General features: G+C 43.1%; 2 protein-coding genes across 5 annotated transcripts in view; both read right to left on the reverse strand.

Moving 5' to 3' along the window:
• Positions 1–702: 702 nt before the first annotated feature.
• lmx1a (LIM homeobox transcription factor 1, alpha) lies at positions 703–14031 on the reverse strand. Its single transcript, XM_035414599.1, has 9 exons — positions 11828–14031; positions 11551–11596; positions 10790–10970; positions 4287–4501; positions 3728–3894; positions 3364–3441; positions 2934–3018; positions 2423–2593; positions 703–1728 (listed from the first exon to the last, which is right to left on the reverse strand). Exons 2-9 carry the CDS (start codon positions 11594–11596, stop codon positions 1592–1594), a joined length of 1080 nt encoding a protein of 359 aa, XP_035270490.1. The 5' UTR covers positions 11828–14031; the 3' UTR covers positions 703–1591.
• A 56-nt stretch (positions 14032–14087) lies between these two features.
• Positions 14088–16782, reverse strand: part of rxrgb (retinoid X receptor, gamma b) — a 28552-nt gene continuing 25857 nt past the window's right edge. For all 4 annotated transcript variants that reach the window (XM_035414594.1, XM_035414598.1, XM_035414595.1 and 1 more), the window contains 4 exons: positions 16491–16623; positions 14753–14844; positions 14494–14599; positions 14088–14314 (listed from right to left, as the gene is read on the reverse strand). In XM_035414594.1, the coding sequence (XP_035270485.1) occupies positions 14167–14314; positions 14494–14599; positions 14753–14844; positions 16491–16623 (479 nt within the window). In that variant the 3' untranslated portion in view covers positions 14088–14166. The remainder of the gene's footprint in view (positions 14315–14493; positions 14600–14752; positions 14845–16490; positions 16624–16782) is intronic.

The following is a 16782-nucleotide window of genomic DNA, read 5'->3' on the forward strand; positions in this document are numbered from 1 at the left end:
AGAGATGTGCCCGTCTTTCGCGACGTTAGTCCGCAGGAAACCGCTTCGATAACAGCTCAGAGATTGCGCCGATAAAACGGCATCAGCGCCAGTCTACTCCAGGAATAAAGAGGCTGATGGCATTCCTCAGTCGCTGGACTGTGCAGGTCTCCAAACAGCATGTGGCTGAGCCTTAGACGTCCATTTATTCTATTTAAACACTGGCAACATACAGGACACCTGAACAACTACATTGAAATATAAAACCTTTCAGATGTATGGGAGAGACCTTTGTTACGTTTTTCTAAATTGACGGCTTTCAATCAAAGCAGAAAAGAGGTGTGGCCAGAGCCTTAATACAGGATGACAGGTATGCGGGCTCGCCAATCCTCCTGCCAGGACGCAGGAAGGACCCGGGGAGCGGGACGTCCGCGTTCTGACCTGACCTTGGCCTCCTATCGGGGCCAGCATCTCTGCCGTCCCCTTTCAGTCACGGGCGGCTGCCCCGAGCATTACAGGGCCGGCGTCGGGTTACGGGCCGGGACCAGGGCCCGGGCGCGCGGCTGCCTCCCCGACTGTGACGGCCCTCGCGTTCCGCCCCGCTCTCGGGTGACGGCGCGGGACGCAGCCCGGCTCAGGCCCTCCCGCTGTCGGTAGCAGGTCAGCTGCCTCGCAGTCGGCACTGCCAGCCGCGGAAATCCAGGAAGCCCTGCGTGGACGGGGCCCAGCAGCAGGTTCAAAAGAATACTGTCATTCATTTTCTCCATTCTGTCAGTCATTTATTTATTTTATTTTTTTTAAGGATTTAATGCTTCCTGCCAAAGTCCCACAACAAAGTTAATAAATACACAGAGAACGTATTTACACCATGTTACATTTTCTGTTGTGTTCCGTGCATGCAATGCTCACTGCACGGAGGTCGAAGGGAGAACAGGTGAATTGACGGACATATTCTAAGGCTCAGGTAACCCCGGCCCTTTTGAATCACAGTTTATTACTGAAATGGAATGTGAAAGAAGGCCAAGTTCATACTGTTTTTCATGAGGACAATACAAACGTTATGCAGCTGCTATTCTTTTAAGTATAGCGTCACTACAGCATTTTAGTCAGTGCAGTGTTTATGTACTGTATTCCCCTTCATTTTTTTAAGTATTGAAAAATGAGGAAGAATCCTTGTATGTTCACATTGATAGCACCACCTTATGTTTTCTTCAGCCTGATTTTTTTCACCACTAATAAGTCAGACTTTTAGCAGCACAGGTGCTTTCGTCTTGCTTTTTTAAAAGAGCAGTGGAAACAGTGAGGGAGTTAGTGTGTGTGTTTTTTGTTTGTGTGTGTGTGTCTGCATGCCTGCCTGCACATGGCAGCGATGGAAACAGTGAGTGTGTGTGTGTGTGTGTGTGTGTGTGTGTGTGTGTGTGTGTGAGCCCGCCTGCCTGCGCATGGCAGCTGTGGAAATAGTGAGTGAGTGTGCATGTTTGAATTTGTGAACGTGTGTATGTGCATACATGGATATGGGTGCTACAGACTGGAAGTGGCTTCTCAGCACAGTTCTATGTGCTGAGAAGCCTGAGGAAGGTGAGCTACGTTCTGTCCTTGCTATGTCACTGACTCAGGAGGTGAAGTAAGAGTCTTGCATTGAGTAGAGACGGTCAATGGGGTTGAGAAGAGAGGCGTCTGTGGATGACAGGCAGTCTCCAAGATGGCAGATAGAGTTCCCGTCCATCTCGCTGTAAAGGGCTTCACTGCCTGTGAACACAGAAAGCTCAGTGCTCTGGGTTTATCACATCAGTGTGCTGTATACAATGAACTCAGATTCACAAAATCACTGAAGGACCTGTGCCTGTTTTTTCACTGTCCTCAGTCCCCAGCCCACAGTGGTTGAATAAGACACTGTGCCAGCTGCAGTTAGAGCAGCAGACCTTCTGAACTCTCACCTTAATTTATCTAGACACTGCATGACTAGGATCAGAATGAAACCAGGCCAGTCAAGCAGCACTAGTGACTGTACAACACAATACTGCTCCTGTATCCAGTCACATTGTAATTGTAAAACTGTGACACGTTTGCCTGTCTACCTTGTATATCTCTCTGTACCGCTCTGTAAGCTGTCCTGAGTATGGTGGTACAGTATTTGAGACAGTTGACCTTATCAGTTGTTCCTTCTGTAGATTAATTCCAGATGATATTGACACGCCTATATGCTGCACATACACTAACAGGTCAGCAATGTGAAATATTGAAATATCGCCAGACTACAATTCCAGGTGAGGCACTGCTTATGAACCCTTCAGTACAGTATGGGTCCAGGGTTGTTTCAATAAACATCCAATTGTATTAATAAATTACATGTGAAAAAAATAAGATCTCATTAGTCTGCTGAGTGAATGAAAGATATTAAAGTAATACTTAAGAATAAAGGAGGCCATTGAAATATTCTTACCGTATGGATGCATGTGGTCCCCAGGCATCTGAGGTGGGGTCAGGCCCTGTCGAAAGGGGTCCATCTTATAGACCTGCTGTTCCAGGGCGATGATCTGCTGCTGTGGCTGCAGCAGCCCTGGGTACGAGCTCAGACCGTCCAGCTCAGCGTTTAGGCCACCACATGAGGACGCTAGGGGGGAGGCATTGTAACATGTGCAGAACAATTGAGAACCTTGGTACACAAGGTCTAACGATGGTTTTTAGAGAATGTGCGGTATTTTTGCAGGAATTTTTGCAGAATCCTCTCAGACTTCTTCATGGAGTATCACAAATTGTGATTTTTTTAAATCATGAAACAGCAGATACCTTGAGCAGATAGACACTGGTCTTTCACCTCATTTATTGATTTATCTCAATTTTACCTCATGATCGATCTAATTGCTAAACTGGTGGTGTGGAATGAAAACAGAAGCATCTCTGGCACACTGTGTCCAGAGTTTCCCACCCCTAGGACTGAATGAAGCACATACCTGATTGAGGATTCTGGGGGTTGTGTTGATCCTGTGGTTGCTGTTGCTGCTGCTGCTGCTGCTGTCGCCTAGCCAGTTTCTTCATCTGTCAAAAAATAAAAAATAAAAACAAGGTTAGGACTCTCAGAAACTCACTTCTTTAGTCTCCAAAGAACAAATAGGAGGGACGTGTGGTGGGCTAACATTAAGCAGAAGGTTTTTACATAAACACTGCCACAACATGCTCATCACTAATTTTTAACAGTCTATTTCAAAACATTATTCGTAGTAAAAAATAAAGAGCAATACTAAACGAACCAATGTCCTTCACTGAATCAGTGAATGTCTAATACTTCCAGTCAATAATAAAATATGGCTGTGTCACATGCTGTAAAATGAGTTCCTTTGTATACTGTATTAATGGGAGTAACATGATAAGGCATCACCTTACCTTAGCTCTTTGATTCTGGAACCAAACCTGCACCACTCGTACACTTAAACCAGTCTCTGCTGCCAAAGTCTCCCTTACCTTCAGAATCAGACAGAAATGTGACCTTCATGGTTTGACATTGCATGCAAACTTCCAGCCTGTAGAACAATGACTTCTTACCTTTCCTGACTTCTTCTGCTTTCCTTCACAGGAGTTCAACTAATTCCACTAACATTACATTCTAAACATAAAGACTGTAGCTTAAACTATTCACCTACTGTGGAAATGATTTCATAATACTGTGCATTAAACCCATAATGCCGCACACTGTATCCATAGTACTAGATATTTTGCATATCCAACCTCCACAGGCAATTGGTCCCACCTTTCGACAGGGCTTGGAGGAGACCTCAAAAGAGGCTTTGAAGGCACGTCTCTGCTGGGTGGTCAGGATGGTGCGAGGGCGTTTGGGGCGCTTATGGTCTGCGTCCTCCGCCCCATTACCCCCGCTGCCCGTCTTCTCATGCCCATCCTCCTCTTCATCACTTTTACCTGAGAGATCGGGACTGCAATAAGCAAGCTGGCCACCTGATACAGACAACCTACATAACCATATTTGAAGCCTGTGATAATAACTTGAAAGGAACTTGTGGTATATAATGGAAGGTCGATGCACTGACAACAGAAATACCTCATATGATTGCATAATTGCTATTCTCATAAATTCATTGGTTTCCAAGAATGTACCATGACATCAGAAAATGGTTAGGCCTGACAAGCAGTAGACACCTTAAGAGCAGTGTGCACCAGGCAGTTTGCGTGCAGTGGGTGGGGCTTCGATGTCCAGTTCAGCTGTCGATGACCTTTGGCTTGCCCAGCCAGTGCTAAGAGATGAATACTGCTGTTGGTCAGAGAGGCGTTGAGGTGAGGGTAGTGTGGGGTACCTGAGTCGGAGGTGGCGGGGCTGTCCAGTCCCTGGCAGTCACGGGCGCAGAGCAGCTGCCCCTCCCTCAGCACGCAGCGGTCGCCTTTCTGCAGCCGGCACGCGCACACGCAGCAGCAGAAGCAGCGCAGGTGGTACACCGCCTCGCGGGCGCGCATCACCAGCTCCGCCGGCGCGATGACCTCAGCGCACCCGTTACACCGCGGCGCGATCAGGCTGGGAAGGGACGGACAAGAGGGGTCAGAGCTACCGCGCGCGGGGCTTGAACACATTAATCAAGGAACTAGATACCGTGCACCACTATATGAAAAGTCTAAGCAAGCTGGGATTCTGTAGGGGCTAGAGTGTTGTGTTGAGGGTCTAATCAAACTGGACAACTGTAGCAAACACACCACTGTGTGACAGTTTTAATCAAACCAGATTACCACAGGTGCCACACCACTGTGTGAAGAGCCCAATTAAGCTGGTCCTCTATAGGGGTAATACCACTGTGTGACTGGTTTAATCAGACTGGATTGCTATAGGGGAAACATCATCGTGTGATGGATTTAATCAAACTGAAATACTATAGGGGGTACACTCTGGTGTGGAGGGTCCAGTCAAGTGGAGGTTCTATGAGAGCTACACCACTGGGGAACCTACTTCAGATTTTGAGTTTAAAAATATTGTCATTTTCTGAACATTCCAAAAAATATAAAAGACAGAAAAATACAGTTCAGTTTAACATTATCCTATTATTCAGACAGAATTTTTTCCAACAGGCCCATACCTATACAGCACCAAGAATTTGGCACCGAGAGTTTGGGTTTCCTACAGAAATAACCACAATAGTCTTCTTCTTCCGATTACATCATCGCAAATGCTCCAGGCTGTTCGTACGGGAACCAGCACAAGATAATGATGGTCAATTGCACCGTTCATGGCCTTTAGTAAGTATAAATGTCTTTATTTCCTTATGCAATGCTGATATTCAAATTATTTAACAGTGTTTAATACATTTGTTTAGGAAAGGTCACGAAGGGGAAGCCATAGGCTATGGACTTCTTCACAGAAGTTTTATTGATTTTCTTAAAGTGAGAAATTGACCGCGTTTCTACTGTTAACTCCTTTTAACTAGGCTAATGCAGCCACCCTGCAAATGCCACATTTCTTGAAGTTAGCTAGCCTTATAATTCCTCTACCGACATACAAACAATTAGTAGGTCTGTCATGTACACATTACCCCATTAAAACACATTCATTTAAAAATATGACAAATGCTTTGTTTGTCATTCATGGGAAAGGAGAAATGAATCCATGCCTATGTGGTTCTTTCAGCCACATTCGTATGTGTGCATGTATTTATGTGTATGCATGTCTCTCTCATAGCCTACATTTATATCTATTACTATTATCACTTACTCTGTAGAAAAACAGTAGGATAAGAAATGATAACTAAAGAAAAATACATTTTCAATGTACATAAATGCCAAGTAAATAAATACAGATAAAATAATTCATATTTGGGCCTATTAAATAAATACAGAATCTTACAAACATATCCAGAAATATTTTTGCCCAATTATTGCATTTGTGTGGGTCAAGTAAAGTTTAGCCAAATAAGTTCAAATAATAATAATAATAATAATAATAATAATAACAATAATAATAATAATAATAATAATGCTTTTTATTCATGATGTGCGTCTCATACACCCAAAACGCTGGATGCAGGCAATTGTTCAAACATCTAGTTTAGTTATTTAACATTTTAGGTGTAACACAGCTAAATTGCTGATTATTTCCATTATAAATGATTTCCATTTGACACTTTGATGTCACACAAAGTTTGAGTGACCACATTCTCTTCAGGTGTAAAATGAAAAAACACAGGACCAAGTCACTTTTATTGGCAGGCCTAGAATTTATTTGAATTTTGAAGTTTGAATTAATGGCTTATAGACAGCACTTTGAATGTGTGAGTAACTAGGCATTTTTGTATGTTGAAACCGTGTTTTTCTTCAGATTAATTATACGTCAAAGTTAGGAATAAATGTTGAATGAATGCAGACCTGTGCTCTGCTGGGTCTCCCCGTTGCAGCGCTTGTGGCAGTATATTGGCAGTGTTTGGAATGTTGCTGAGTTGTGTTCTTTCATTTGAGTTTCTGACAGGGCCCTATGCCTCCCTCCGGCCCCTTAGTGAGAGGCAAGTGTACGTTTTAGCACCTGGCAACCAAAGTTGGACTAAGCCCCCAAAACTATGAGTGATTTCTGGCTGCCGTGGCCAGGGCTGCCGTCCTAGGGAGTTTGGAGAATGAAACTCTGCATGTCATGGCTCCAGTCAGGGGAAGAATTAAGCGTCCTGTGGGGCCGGCTGATCCACGGTATTATCTTAACTCTACTTAACTAAACAAAAACAAAGGGAGCCAACACAGCCTCATGTTCATTGTCTTCTCTTCAATAGCTTCACATTTGTTTATCTCCTGCTCGCTCCTCTACCATTCCTCCATGGTTCAAGATGGTGTTTGTTTTGTTTTAATGAATGAAACCCACACATTTTCATGAAATTGAAAGCCTGGATTTCCAATTGATTAGAACACCAATTTTTGTGCGAGAAAAAAAATATTTTCAAAACATTATATTTGTCGCATTGAAACGGGAGAAATACTTAGTTATATGTATAAAAGGTACACTACATTGTAACATAGTTTATATCATACTTTTTGACTAAATATCATTCTGAAAAAATGTAATCACAGTACAGGACAATTATAACCCAACAAAGAGCTGAAAAGTGATTGAAGACGTACGAGACTGTTAAACGCTACATCCCATAGACAAGCATTGTTCTGACTCATTAGTGTCGCTGTAGAGACACCAAGGAAACCACCAAGATCATCCAGAAGAGCTCCTATGAGGCAGACAGACTGACTGACTGAAGCTGTCTGCTCGAGAGCTTTAATGGTATGTGTATTTTGAATGAGGTTTGACCAGTGGACCAAGATGTGTGTGGCTTTTTATTAAAAATAGTCAACTTCACATCTACATTTATGACATAGGAGCCTGAATTCCTTTTAATTCTCAGATATCATTAAGATCTTTCGTACTGTCATATACTGCTTCAAAAATACAAATAGAGCAACAACTGTATCACGGTGACTTCGCAATTTCATTGCTAATTGACAGCTTTGCTGTTAAAGAGGTGCACATCATACTGTTTCTGAGGTACAGCATATAAAAACAAGTAAACAAAACAATTTTCTACCATAGCATAACGAAGCCAAATGTTAAATAATTCAAAAATCTCTGCTGGCGTTATTGATATGTAGGAAGGCAGAGCTGAACTAGAAACACTCAAAAGGACACGGCGAATTTAAATAAGACCCATTAGCGGCCGAGTATTAACAAGAAAATCCGTGAGAATTCAGTTCTCGCTACTCCACGGAGCACTTACTGGAGGCTTTCAAACGACGGCAATGCCCGCGCGTTAAATTTTAATGAGGATAGGACTTTATCAGTTTGAACGCTTAAGCAAGGTCAATCTGATTTCAAGGTTGATACACGCACTGCACAACAGAGCAAGCGCTGCTTCCATTGTTCCCCAGAACATTTTCACCTGCGTCGGAGGGGAGTCTGGTGACCGGCTGAGGATCCTGTTCCCGTATCACGTTCAACCAGCCCTTCAGCAGCAGTGCGCACACCGAAATGTCCAGCACTGAAATCACGGGCCAACGGTTTTTCTGTAACACTTGGCTAGGCATAAGAGGCAAAGGAAAAACCAATATTCCATTCCCCATCTTACAGTCTTTGAGTTACAGTTACGGGATGTTTAGCATGCTCCATCTCTGCTTACTCAGGGGGATGGAACATCGCTGGGAGCTCTGGTGGGAACACGGGTGTTTGACTGACGCGGCTTTAGCGGATGACCGATGGGCAGAGCGTGACGGCCACTGTAAACACGCTGTATTCACTGCAGGAGCAGCGCTCCGACGCGGCCCGTTCATTACTCACTCCTCCCTGTCGGACGGGCGAGGCCCGGGCGAGGGGCGAGCCCGCTGACCCTGCTTAAGGAGCCCCAGCCAGCAGCCAAGTGCCAGGCGCAGTCGGAGCCCCGCGGGAGGGCGGCGGCGGCTACCGGGCAGGCGGGTTTGGCACCGGGCGCGGCGGCTAATTGGTCAGGTCAGATAACTCACGGTCGGGTGAGCAGCGTTCCCACCGCAGAACAAGAGGCTCCTGGGTCCGGGGCCATCCAGATGCCTGCAGCACTACCCAGCTCTCCGTAGCCTCATCCACATTCCCCTTCTGCAGGGTTCAGCACCAGTCAGAACATATGGCCCGTTCTCCTTCCCTCACTGGTCACCCCCCCCACCCCCAGCACCAGGCCTATGGGAGCCCAGCCTTTCCACACCCTCTCCACCCGCCACGCGGGCAGGCTCTCTGCACTTATTAAGAACTCAGTGGTCATTTTTGATTATCGTCGCTCAAGCCAACAGAGCCTCTGCGGCCTGGAAATTAAACAGCTCGGTCATCACGCAGCTTCCTCTTCCACCTCTCAGAGTGTCTGACTCTCACACAGTTCTGAGTGGAAGAGCCCCTATGGCCACACAGCCTGGCCATAATGAAGAAGGGGGACAGCGCCTAACGTATCTGAGACAGGTCTAGGATGTGGAGCTTGGCAGAGGCGGTCACTAAATGGTTCAGAAATAATGGGAGCCGCATCCTTCGGTTATTGTGTTTCCGCCCTGTGCGTGCTTTCAGTGAGAGAGGGAAAGGGACCCATGCTGACACGGCCATATGCTGTCCCCAGCTTGCCGTTGCCACGCCGGTGGATTTCACTAATTTAACACATCTTGACAACGTGTCAGTTGAGCTCTCCCCCAGATCTCTCCCTGTCTGAGGCAGCATTCTCACATTCCTGGGCCCCGTGCGCCCCTTCCTCCTGCAGTCACCTTGTCTTCCCCGCGCTCCGGCTTCACTAACTCTGCCAAGTTCCCCGGACTACCGTACACATATCCACTTCCTCCCAACATCTCATCCCACACACACACACACACAGGCACGCATACACACACACACACACACACACAGGCACGCATACACACGCACACACACACACACACACAGACACACAGACACAGGCACGCACACGCACGCACACACACACACACGCACAGACACACACACACACAAACACACACGCACACACACACACACAGACACACGCACAGACACACACACATATACACACATGCACACACACAGACAGACACGCACACACACACACACAGAGTCATTCTGAACTTCCCAAGGACAACAGTGAGATGCTGCTTTTGATGAAAAGACAAAGGAAGGTGCCTCGCTGTCATGATAGGTGCCACGTCAAAGTGCCCACATGACCACATTAGGCAACAATAACAAAAAACTATTCATTATTAAATTAAATAATTCATTGGAAAAGTTCTAGTTGTAAGTGAAAATAGAGTTCATTGTAGTTACAACTGAAGTTAAAAACTGAACTGAAGTTTACTTTGAAGTAAATGAAGTATAATAATATTGCCCGTAAGTATTACTATAAGAACAATCAAAATGGCTGTAGTAAAGATTATATAAAGTCTATGCAGATATTTGGCAGCAAAAGTCAGAGGTAAAAGTGAATCTAATCAAAATATTAATGGAAATTTAAAAAATTAAAAACACTTACTCCAAAATACATGTTAAGCAACACTTAAAGATTAACACAAATCAAAAGACAAGTGTCTCTCCAATAAATATGATTTGTAGAACCCCAAGTAATGATAATGCAATCCAATTAATCCTAATGGCTGAATAACGCTTAAATTGTAAATATAAAGGAATTCATAGACAGTGATCTTGCACATTCCCAGAAGAGCTCATGTGGCGCAGACCCCTTGACAGAACAATAGGGATTAGTGACTGTCAGTTTTAGGGGCCTGCAATGATCCAACGCTAACTTTGCCTTTTTCTGCCATATGCGTCCCAGAATATACAAGAAGAATTATAATTAATTTTTAAAATACAAAAAAAACAAAAAACACTTTTGTTATTACTCTACAACATTTAAGAAATAGTACCACAATTTTTTTCCTTAAATAAATGTATATGCGTAGGCTATATATTATATATATACAGTAGTCAATATATTACCGGTATACTGTCGACTGTTCTTGATACAACCTAAGCAAATTATCCCATAACTGCTCTAAAGAGTTTTCGCAACCTTTTCTCACCTCCCGACTAATAGCAAATCCAATGTGTTTGAATTATTATTTTCCTTTAATTTTGCTTACGCACACTAAACCATGAATTTTAGATCGATGCCTACTTGCTATAGATAGGTGATAACAAGCGCAAAAATACATTCGAAAATCTAAGCATAAATTAAATAAAGAAGACATAATTCCGGTTGACTAAATCGCATTCTGTGAAACTTTATGTAGAAATTCAGCTGGCTCATGTTTAACAATTAAACAATTAAACAGAGTACACATTTACCCTAGTACTTACTTCGCATAGTCGCGTTTGCAGTAAAGTTTCTTCTCTTTCAGAAAGCAAGTGTTTTGGAGCGGTTCTCTGCAAGCCGCACAATGGACACATCGCTCGTGCCAGAAGCCGTCATTGACGCGGAGCAGGTACTTATCACGGATGAGACGGTGACATCCCTCGCACACCGCTTTCTGTGTCAAATCTGAGTAGGAAATGCGGAAAACTTAACTTTGAGGAAACTTTCTATTTTGTGTGTGTGTGTGTGCGTGCGTGTGTGTGTACGCACGCACGCACACACAGTTCTAAATGCATTACCACTTCAGCACAAACAAAGCTAATTCGTGAGTAAAAAATAGAAAATTTTGGCTAGTATGGTTATTATTGGTAATTTGACCCAAGCATTGCCGCACCATTGCTTGAGTATAGGCTATGTGGTTGAAAAGTTACAACAAAAAAAAAAATTATCACCCACTTTCCGCCTTGAAAATGAAAAAAATAAATAAAAAATAGAACCAGTATGTTCAAATTTACGAGTTATTCTGCCTTTTTAAAATTGTTTTTAAATTTGTTTTATAGTTTAAACATATTTTAACGCAGAAACTTCAAAGTCTTACCAAAAGTTGTATTAATTTTTATCCAGCCAAATGTTAGCCTATATATTGTTCCTGAGAAAAAGCTCAATGAAAAAGCCAATTACCTCAACGCTACATGATAGAACAACAAATAGGTACGTACTACCGCCTAACGTTATTTCATCTTTATATCTTAATATTCGTACTCACCGATAATTGATGTTGGCATACTGTCGTCCATTTTACAACCCAACATCTGTGAAATCACACATAATAACTTCCGTTAAACGATTAGGCCACTGATCAAATACAACTATTCTATGGAGCTTATTCTCACATTATGATTTTACATATAGGCTAGGCTACGCAATAAAACATCAGTGACAGCAACACAGCAATATTGGGGAAAACATCGCATAGGCTATATATACGCTAGAAGAATTCCACCACATTGTGCTCATGCTACAGAAAGCGTTTTTGACATTACCTGTGAACGATCCAAGTTCCCCAAATTTGTTCAGAAATAGTTATTGAGATTCATCGCCGTATTAACGCAATGGTGAGGAATGTTGTTTAGCGAAAAGATGAAGTTCATGAAAAAAAAATTTTTCACTCTGAACGATGCGATTAACTTCCTGGTCCTCATAAAGCTATTTATTGACCACCTATCAATTAACCCATTAGTCCACCAGAGCGATGACTGCCCGCGTCCCCACCTAGAAGTAGTTTGAGGGTTTTTCCTCATTACACCAGTACCTCTCCACTGCTGCGTTCCCCTCCCATCTCTGCTACAGCCATCGTATGCTGTGCCAGTGCAGGCTAAAACTTCAGATAACTCGCTCGACCACAAAGTCGCATCTTTAAAAGGGTCTATACGATAGGATTTTAATAGCTCTGTTTAAGGAACAACGTGAGTGTTCTATTGTCATCTGAGAGTAATTAACCCAAATGTTACTTGTGAGCATATACAATAACGGTAAGTTTAATACTTGTATGTTCTGAGAATTGATGAAAGTCATAAGCCTTAAAACAAACCTTAAGAAGCCTTCAGAAAAAAGTTCATCTGAAATTGGCAATTAATACGTTCATAGTTCAGCTGAAGGATAATAGTTTTTGCCAACTCCTAACATTTTAGTAGAGTATGGCAAATTTTGAAATTTGTGTATATTATACTATTATTTTTAAGTAGATGATTGAACTACTACAGGACTAAATTGTGAAATACGTTATAAAGGAAATACGTTATAAAGACAATAGACATTTAAACAAGGAGGAGACGACTATATTAACTCAAATTTCAATAATCGGTGTATATACAATATAACATATCGAATGTCTCGGCTACTATGCAATAAAGCCGAATCTTTCAGGTCCTAGGTGAACACTAACTGTAGTGATCTGAAGTACTGGAATGACGCGTCAGAAATATAGCACATACATAGCCGTTGAGGTGTAATAAAGAAGAATGTGGGATACAGTTGCATAGCCAGCATTTAATCCTGTGCAACCTAAAAGTAGCTACCGCGCCCGATTAAAATATGCGGCCTACACCTGACATTCATAAGGCATACACCGACTTATATATACAGATCAGTATTAGTTTTATAGCTTGTGCCAATTGTGTCAATAAGCGAGTGAAACCACCTGTGACAAATACATGGGCCCCTATTTACACAATAGTCAATACGACTATCTGACCTCTTCTTTAAAAAAATAAAAATAAAAAACACAGGTCATCTGTTGTAAGCGTAATTGCAGGACAGGCTGAATAGTGTTACAGCTGGCCAAAATTAAACACATTGGTTATGCGGTGCAATTTCTGAGATTCACACATGAAAATACTCGTGAGACAATTTTACGTGGTGTGTGAGAATTGGGACCAGGTTCGCCATGGGAGGTTAGGCAAGCCTCATTGACCGATGCCAATCTGGTGTTACTGGTACGATTCCCGTTGTCACGAAGGACACCAAATCATACACTTTCTGTGAAGTATTCCTTGTTACAGACACTTCATTGGATACGCTTATCTACAGGGACTCATACAGTACTGTGCCGCTTAAATAATCTTTAGCCTACTTAATGCAGGTACAAACTTTTGTGGTAGATGAGGGTTATCTAGCGTTAACTACAACTTATTTTTAAAACATAATTCAATAATGTTAACTTTTTAGAGTATGAATGATCTCTCGATCTGTGTAACCAAGAGACCGTATAATCTTGTCATTTTTCTGATTTACAAAGGTTGTAATTAGTACAATTACTAGTAGTGGAACTTTGGGTATTAGTTTTTGAAATACATTTCCTTATAGTGGATTGCCTCATTCCTCATTTTTTATCTTGGTATTTTTTTTGTTTTCCCAACTGTGCCATCTAGTGGTGAAACTATGAAAGTGTGTGGGTATTGAATCATTATCATTTTGTTTTATATTCGCAGCGGAAAAATGATGCTAAAAAACCATTTTAAATTACTTTATTTTGACAGAATTCTATTGTATATTTTCAAAGGTGGTGACAGTTTCTGTATTTACCAATTAATAAAATTAGATTTTATCTTGCAGAAGGTAGCAGTTAAATTGAATATTTGGAATGACCTATTTACAGCAAAAAGAAAGAAAAGAATCTTTGACATTTCTATTAAATTCATTTAGACAGTGTACCTTTAACCCCCCACCCCCGCAACCCCCACCCTGCCCGCCCTCTCCCATACAAATTTTTCACATTAATAATTGTGCTTGGTACAAAATATGTAGTTTACAACTTAATCATTTTTTATCTTTATATCAATTACATGGGGTTGGGATTATTTACAAAGGGTGCCAGCTTGTGTCATGTGATCTGGTGCGGAGCCTCGAGCATTTCCATCAGGAAGGTATCGATGGGAGTGTCTCCAATCAGCTTGAAGAAGAAGAGGTGCTCCAGACACTTCAGCCCAATAGAGCGGAGGGCTGGCAGGCGGAGCAAGAGTTTGGCAAACCTGGGGAAAAGGAAGAAAGCAACCAGTGTCTGTCATTGATACTGTACTCAGAGTAGGCATGGAACTAATGTCAGGCATTACACTGGTCAAAGGCAGAGGGACACTCCGAGCTACTAGAGTGAAGAGTGAAAAAAGCTAGCGGTTTTAACGATGATGGGGGATGAGAGTCCGAAACCCACCGGCCAGGCTGGTCAGGATATTTCTGCTTGGTGTAAGATTCCAGGGACGCGTAAACCTTTTCCCTCAAACCCTCCACCTCCGACGGGTTCGATAAACCCTTCGCATCTGCAAAGAACATATATTTACCCCATTAAGATGCTGTTAAGCGCAGCCATTAGGAAGCAACTAGAGGGAGAAACTATATACACACTAGCTTACTCATTCAACAACAGGACTGCGAGCACCAAATAAATACCAAAAATGGCACGACCAAGTGACCTGGATTAAAGAGGACAATCGCCCGGAGACAGCCCAGCTCCGTCTTATCCATCTGCATGTCTTTCATCTTGGACACCAGCTCTGTCAGGACTCTGCAGAGGAATCAACAAGAAAATATCCCTTTTTATGACAGGCACTGTAATTTTGACCACAGAATGTATGCGTTCTATCTTACGTTTATCTCTTTAAAAAGGATTATCCATAAATATAACGCAGTGGCGCATTCGGTTAAGTCGTCACGCTGTGGTGAAAGGATGAGCCCTGTTTCATCACTAGCGACCCCTGCTGGTCAGGCGGGACGCCTGCGGGCTGCATGCTGAAGTCGCATATGAGATTCCGCCGACTCCACTCGAGTGCGTCCCCTTACTTTTCACTCCTCGCCTCCTTTCCTCCGCTCCCCCACTACCACTCGTCTCCCACCCGGAAGTAGGTGGAGGAAAGGAGGGGAGGAGACGAGTTTGAGCAGCTTCGCCGATACAGTTCTGCACGCTTCACTCGTCTCCTCCAATATTGGGAGACTGGAGGGAGGACACTAAGATCGGTTTCTGGGGCACGGAGGAAACGAGGCGGCGGGGGGGGGGGGAAGAAGGAAGCCTTTCTCGAGTGTCGGGACACACCCTGTGAGGACTCGGCTGTGGGCTGCGCTGCAAAAAGTAGCAGGCTGGCGACACCATGTGTTTAGGAGGGGAACTGCGCAGGACTCAACTCTCCGGAACCAGCAGAAGATTTTGTGCGTGAACGTGGTTGCGAATAGCTGGACATACCAAATTAGCATGGGAATTAGATGGCCAGCCCCACGTTTGAAACTGATATTTATTTTCTTTCATTTTAAACAGGTGAGAAAGCAAAAGACACTTTTCAACACACTCGCACTTCATTTCAACACGCTTGCATGTCGTGTTCAATGCACTGAAGGACCACCGGCTATGTCAGAGACATAATAAAATTTTTCTGACATTCTGCACTTATTGAAATATAACACAAAGCATTTCTAACAGAAATGATTATATAAGGCTGCCACAGCGAAATACTGTAGATTCACTGTGTTTGGCCATTCTTCTATGCGCTTTATTATCATTTTACTTTGAAAATTAAAAAAAACTGCCCAGGATATCTGCCTTCTGTTCACACAAACTAAAATATTCATATCACAATAGGTATCCTGACCTTATTATGGTGCAATACAGTGAGGACTTTCTCCTTTTATTTACCAGTGTCACTGGAGCTCAGGCATTTGCTTTGCAAAACAGACAAGAGATGTACTGTCAGGAGTAGACAGGAGCATGTAGCTCCCCTCTGAGTGGATAAATTTCAGTGTCACAATTGTGATATTTTTAGTTTCTTAGCTAGTAGCTTTATTCACACATTAAAGGCGAGAGCAGGAATTTGACTGTTGGTCCACACATTCCTTTCCTAGGGAAAATTCATTTACTGCCTAACTTTTATACTTGCTACAAATTGACAGGAGGAAGATCCATGTATTCTAATTCCAGACATAATTTGGGATGCCATTTTTAAATCCACACATGGCACACATCCACACATGCTTAAAATGTGTTTAAAATCACTGCCTTGATTGCTTGATAATGTATATTTTTCTACATATGCATATGTGTGTGAGTGCATAGGTTATTTGACTGGGAGGAGGGGTGACAAAGTGAAGGGAACCATAAACATTTATGTAAAAAAAAAAGTCACATGACCCAGGGAATTAGCAGGGGGGTGTGGCCAGGCTGACCTGTCAAAGATGGAGCCCACCCCCGCACTGTGGGCGCTGCTTCGATGGACGTGCAGGCCGGTGGCCAGGAGGATGCCGTCTTTCACCGTGACCGAGCGGTGAGAGAACGAGGCTATGAGCAGCTCGTTCCAGCCTGAAACACACCCACAAACACTGCGGTCAGACCCGGTCCCTTTTCGGTCACACACAACAGAGAACAGAACCACACTCCCGTTCATCTGTTCAGGTCACTGGGATAATCCTTCACTTTCTCATGTGGAATCCATCTGGTGGACATTTCATAGCACAAAAG

Source organism: Anguilla anguilla, chromosome 4 (assembly GCF_013347855.1).
Source record: "Anguilla anguilla isolate fAngAng1 chromosome 4, fAngAng1.pri, whole genome shotgun sequence".
Taxonomy (NCBI): Eukaryota; Metazoa; Chordata; class Actinopteri; order Anguilliformes; family Anguillidae; genus Anguilla; species Anguilla anguilla.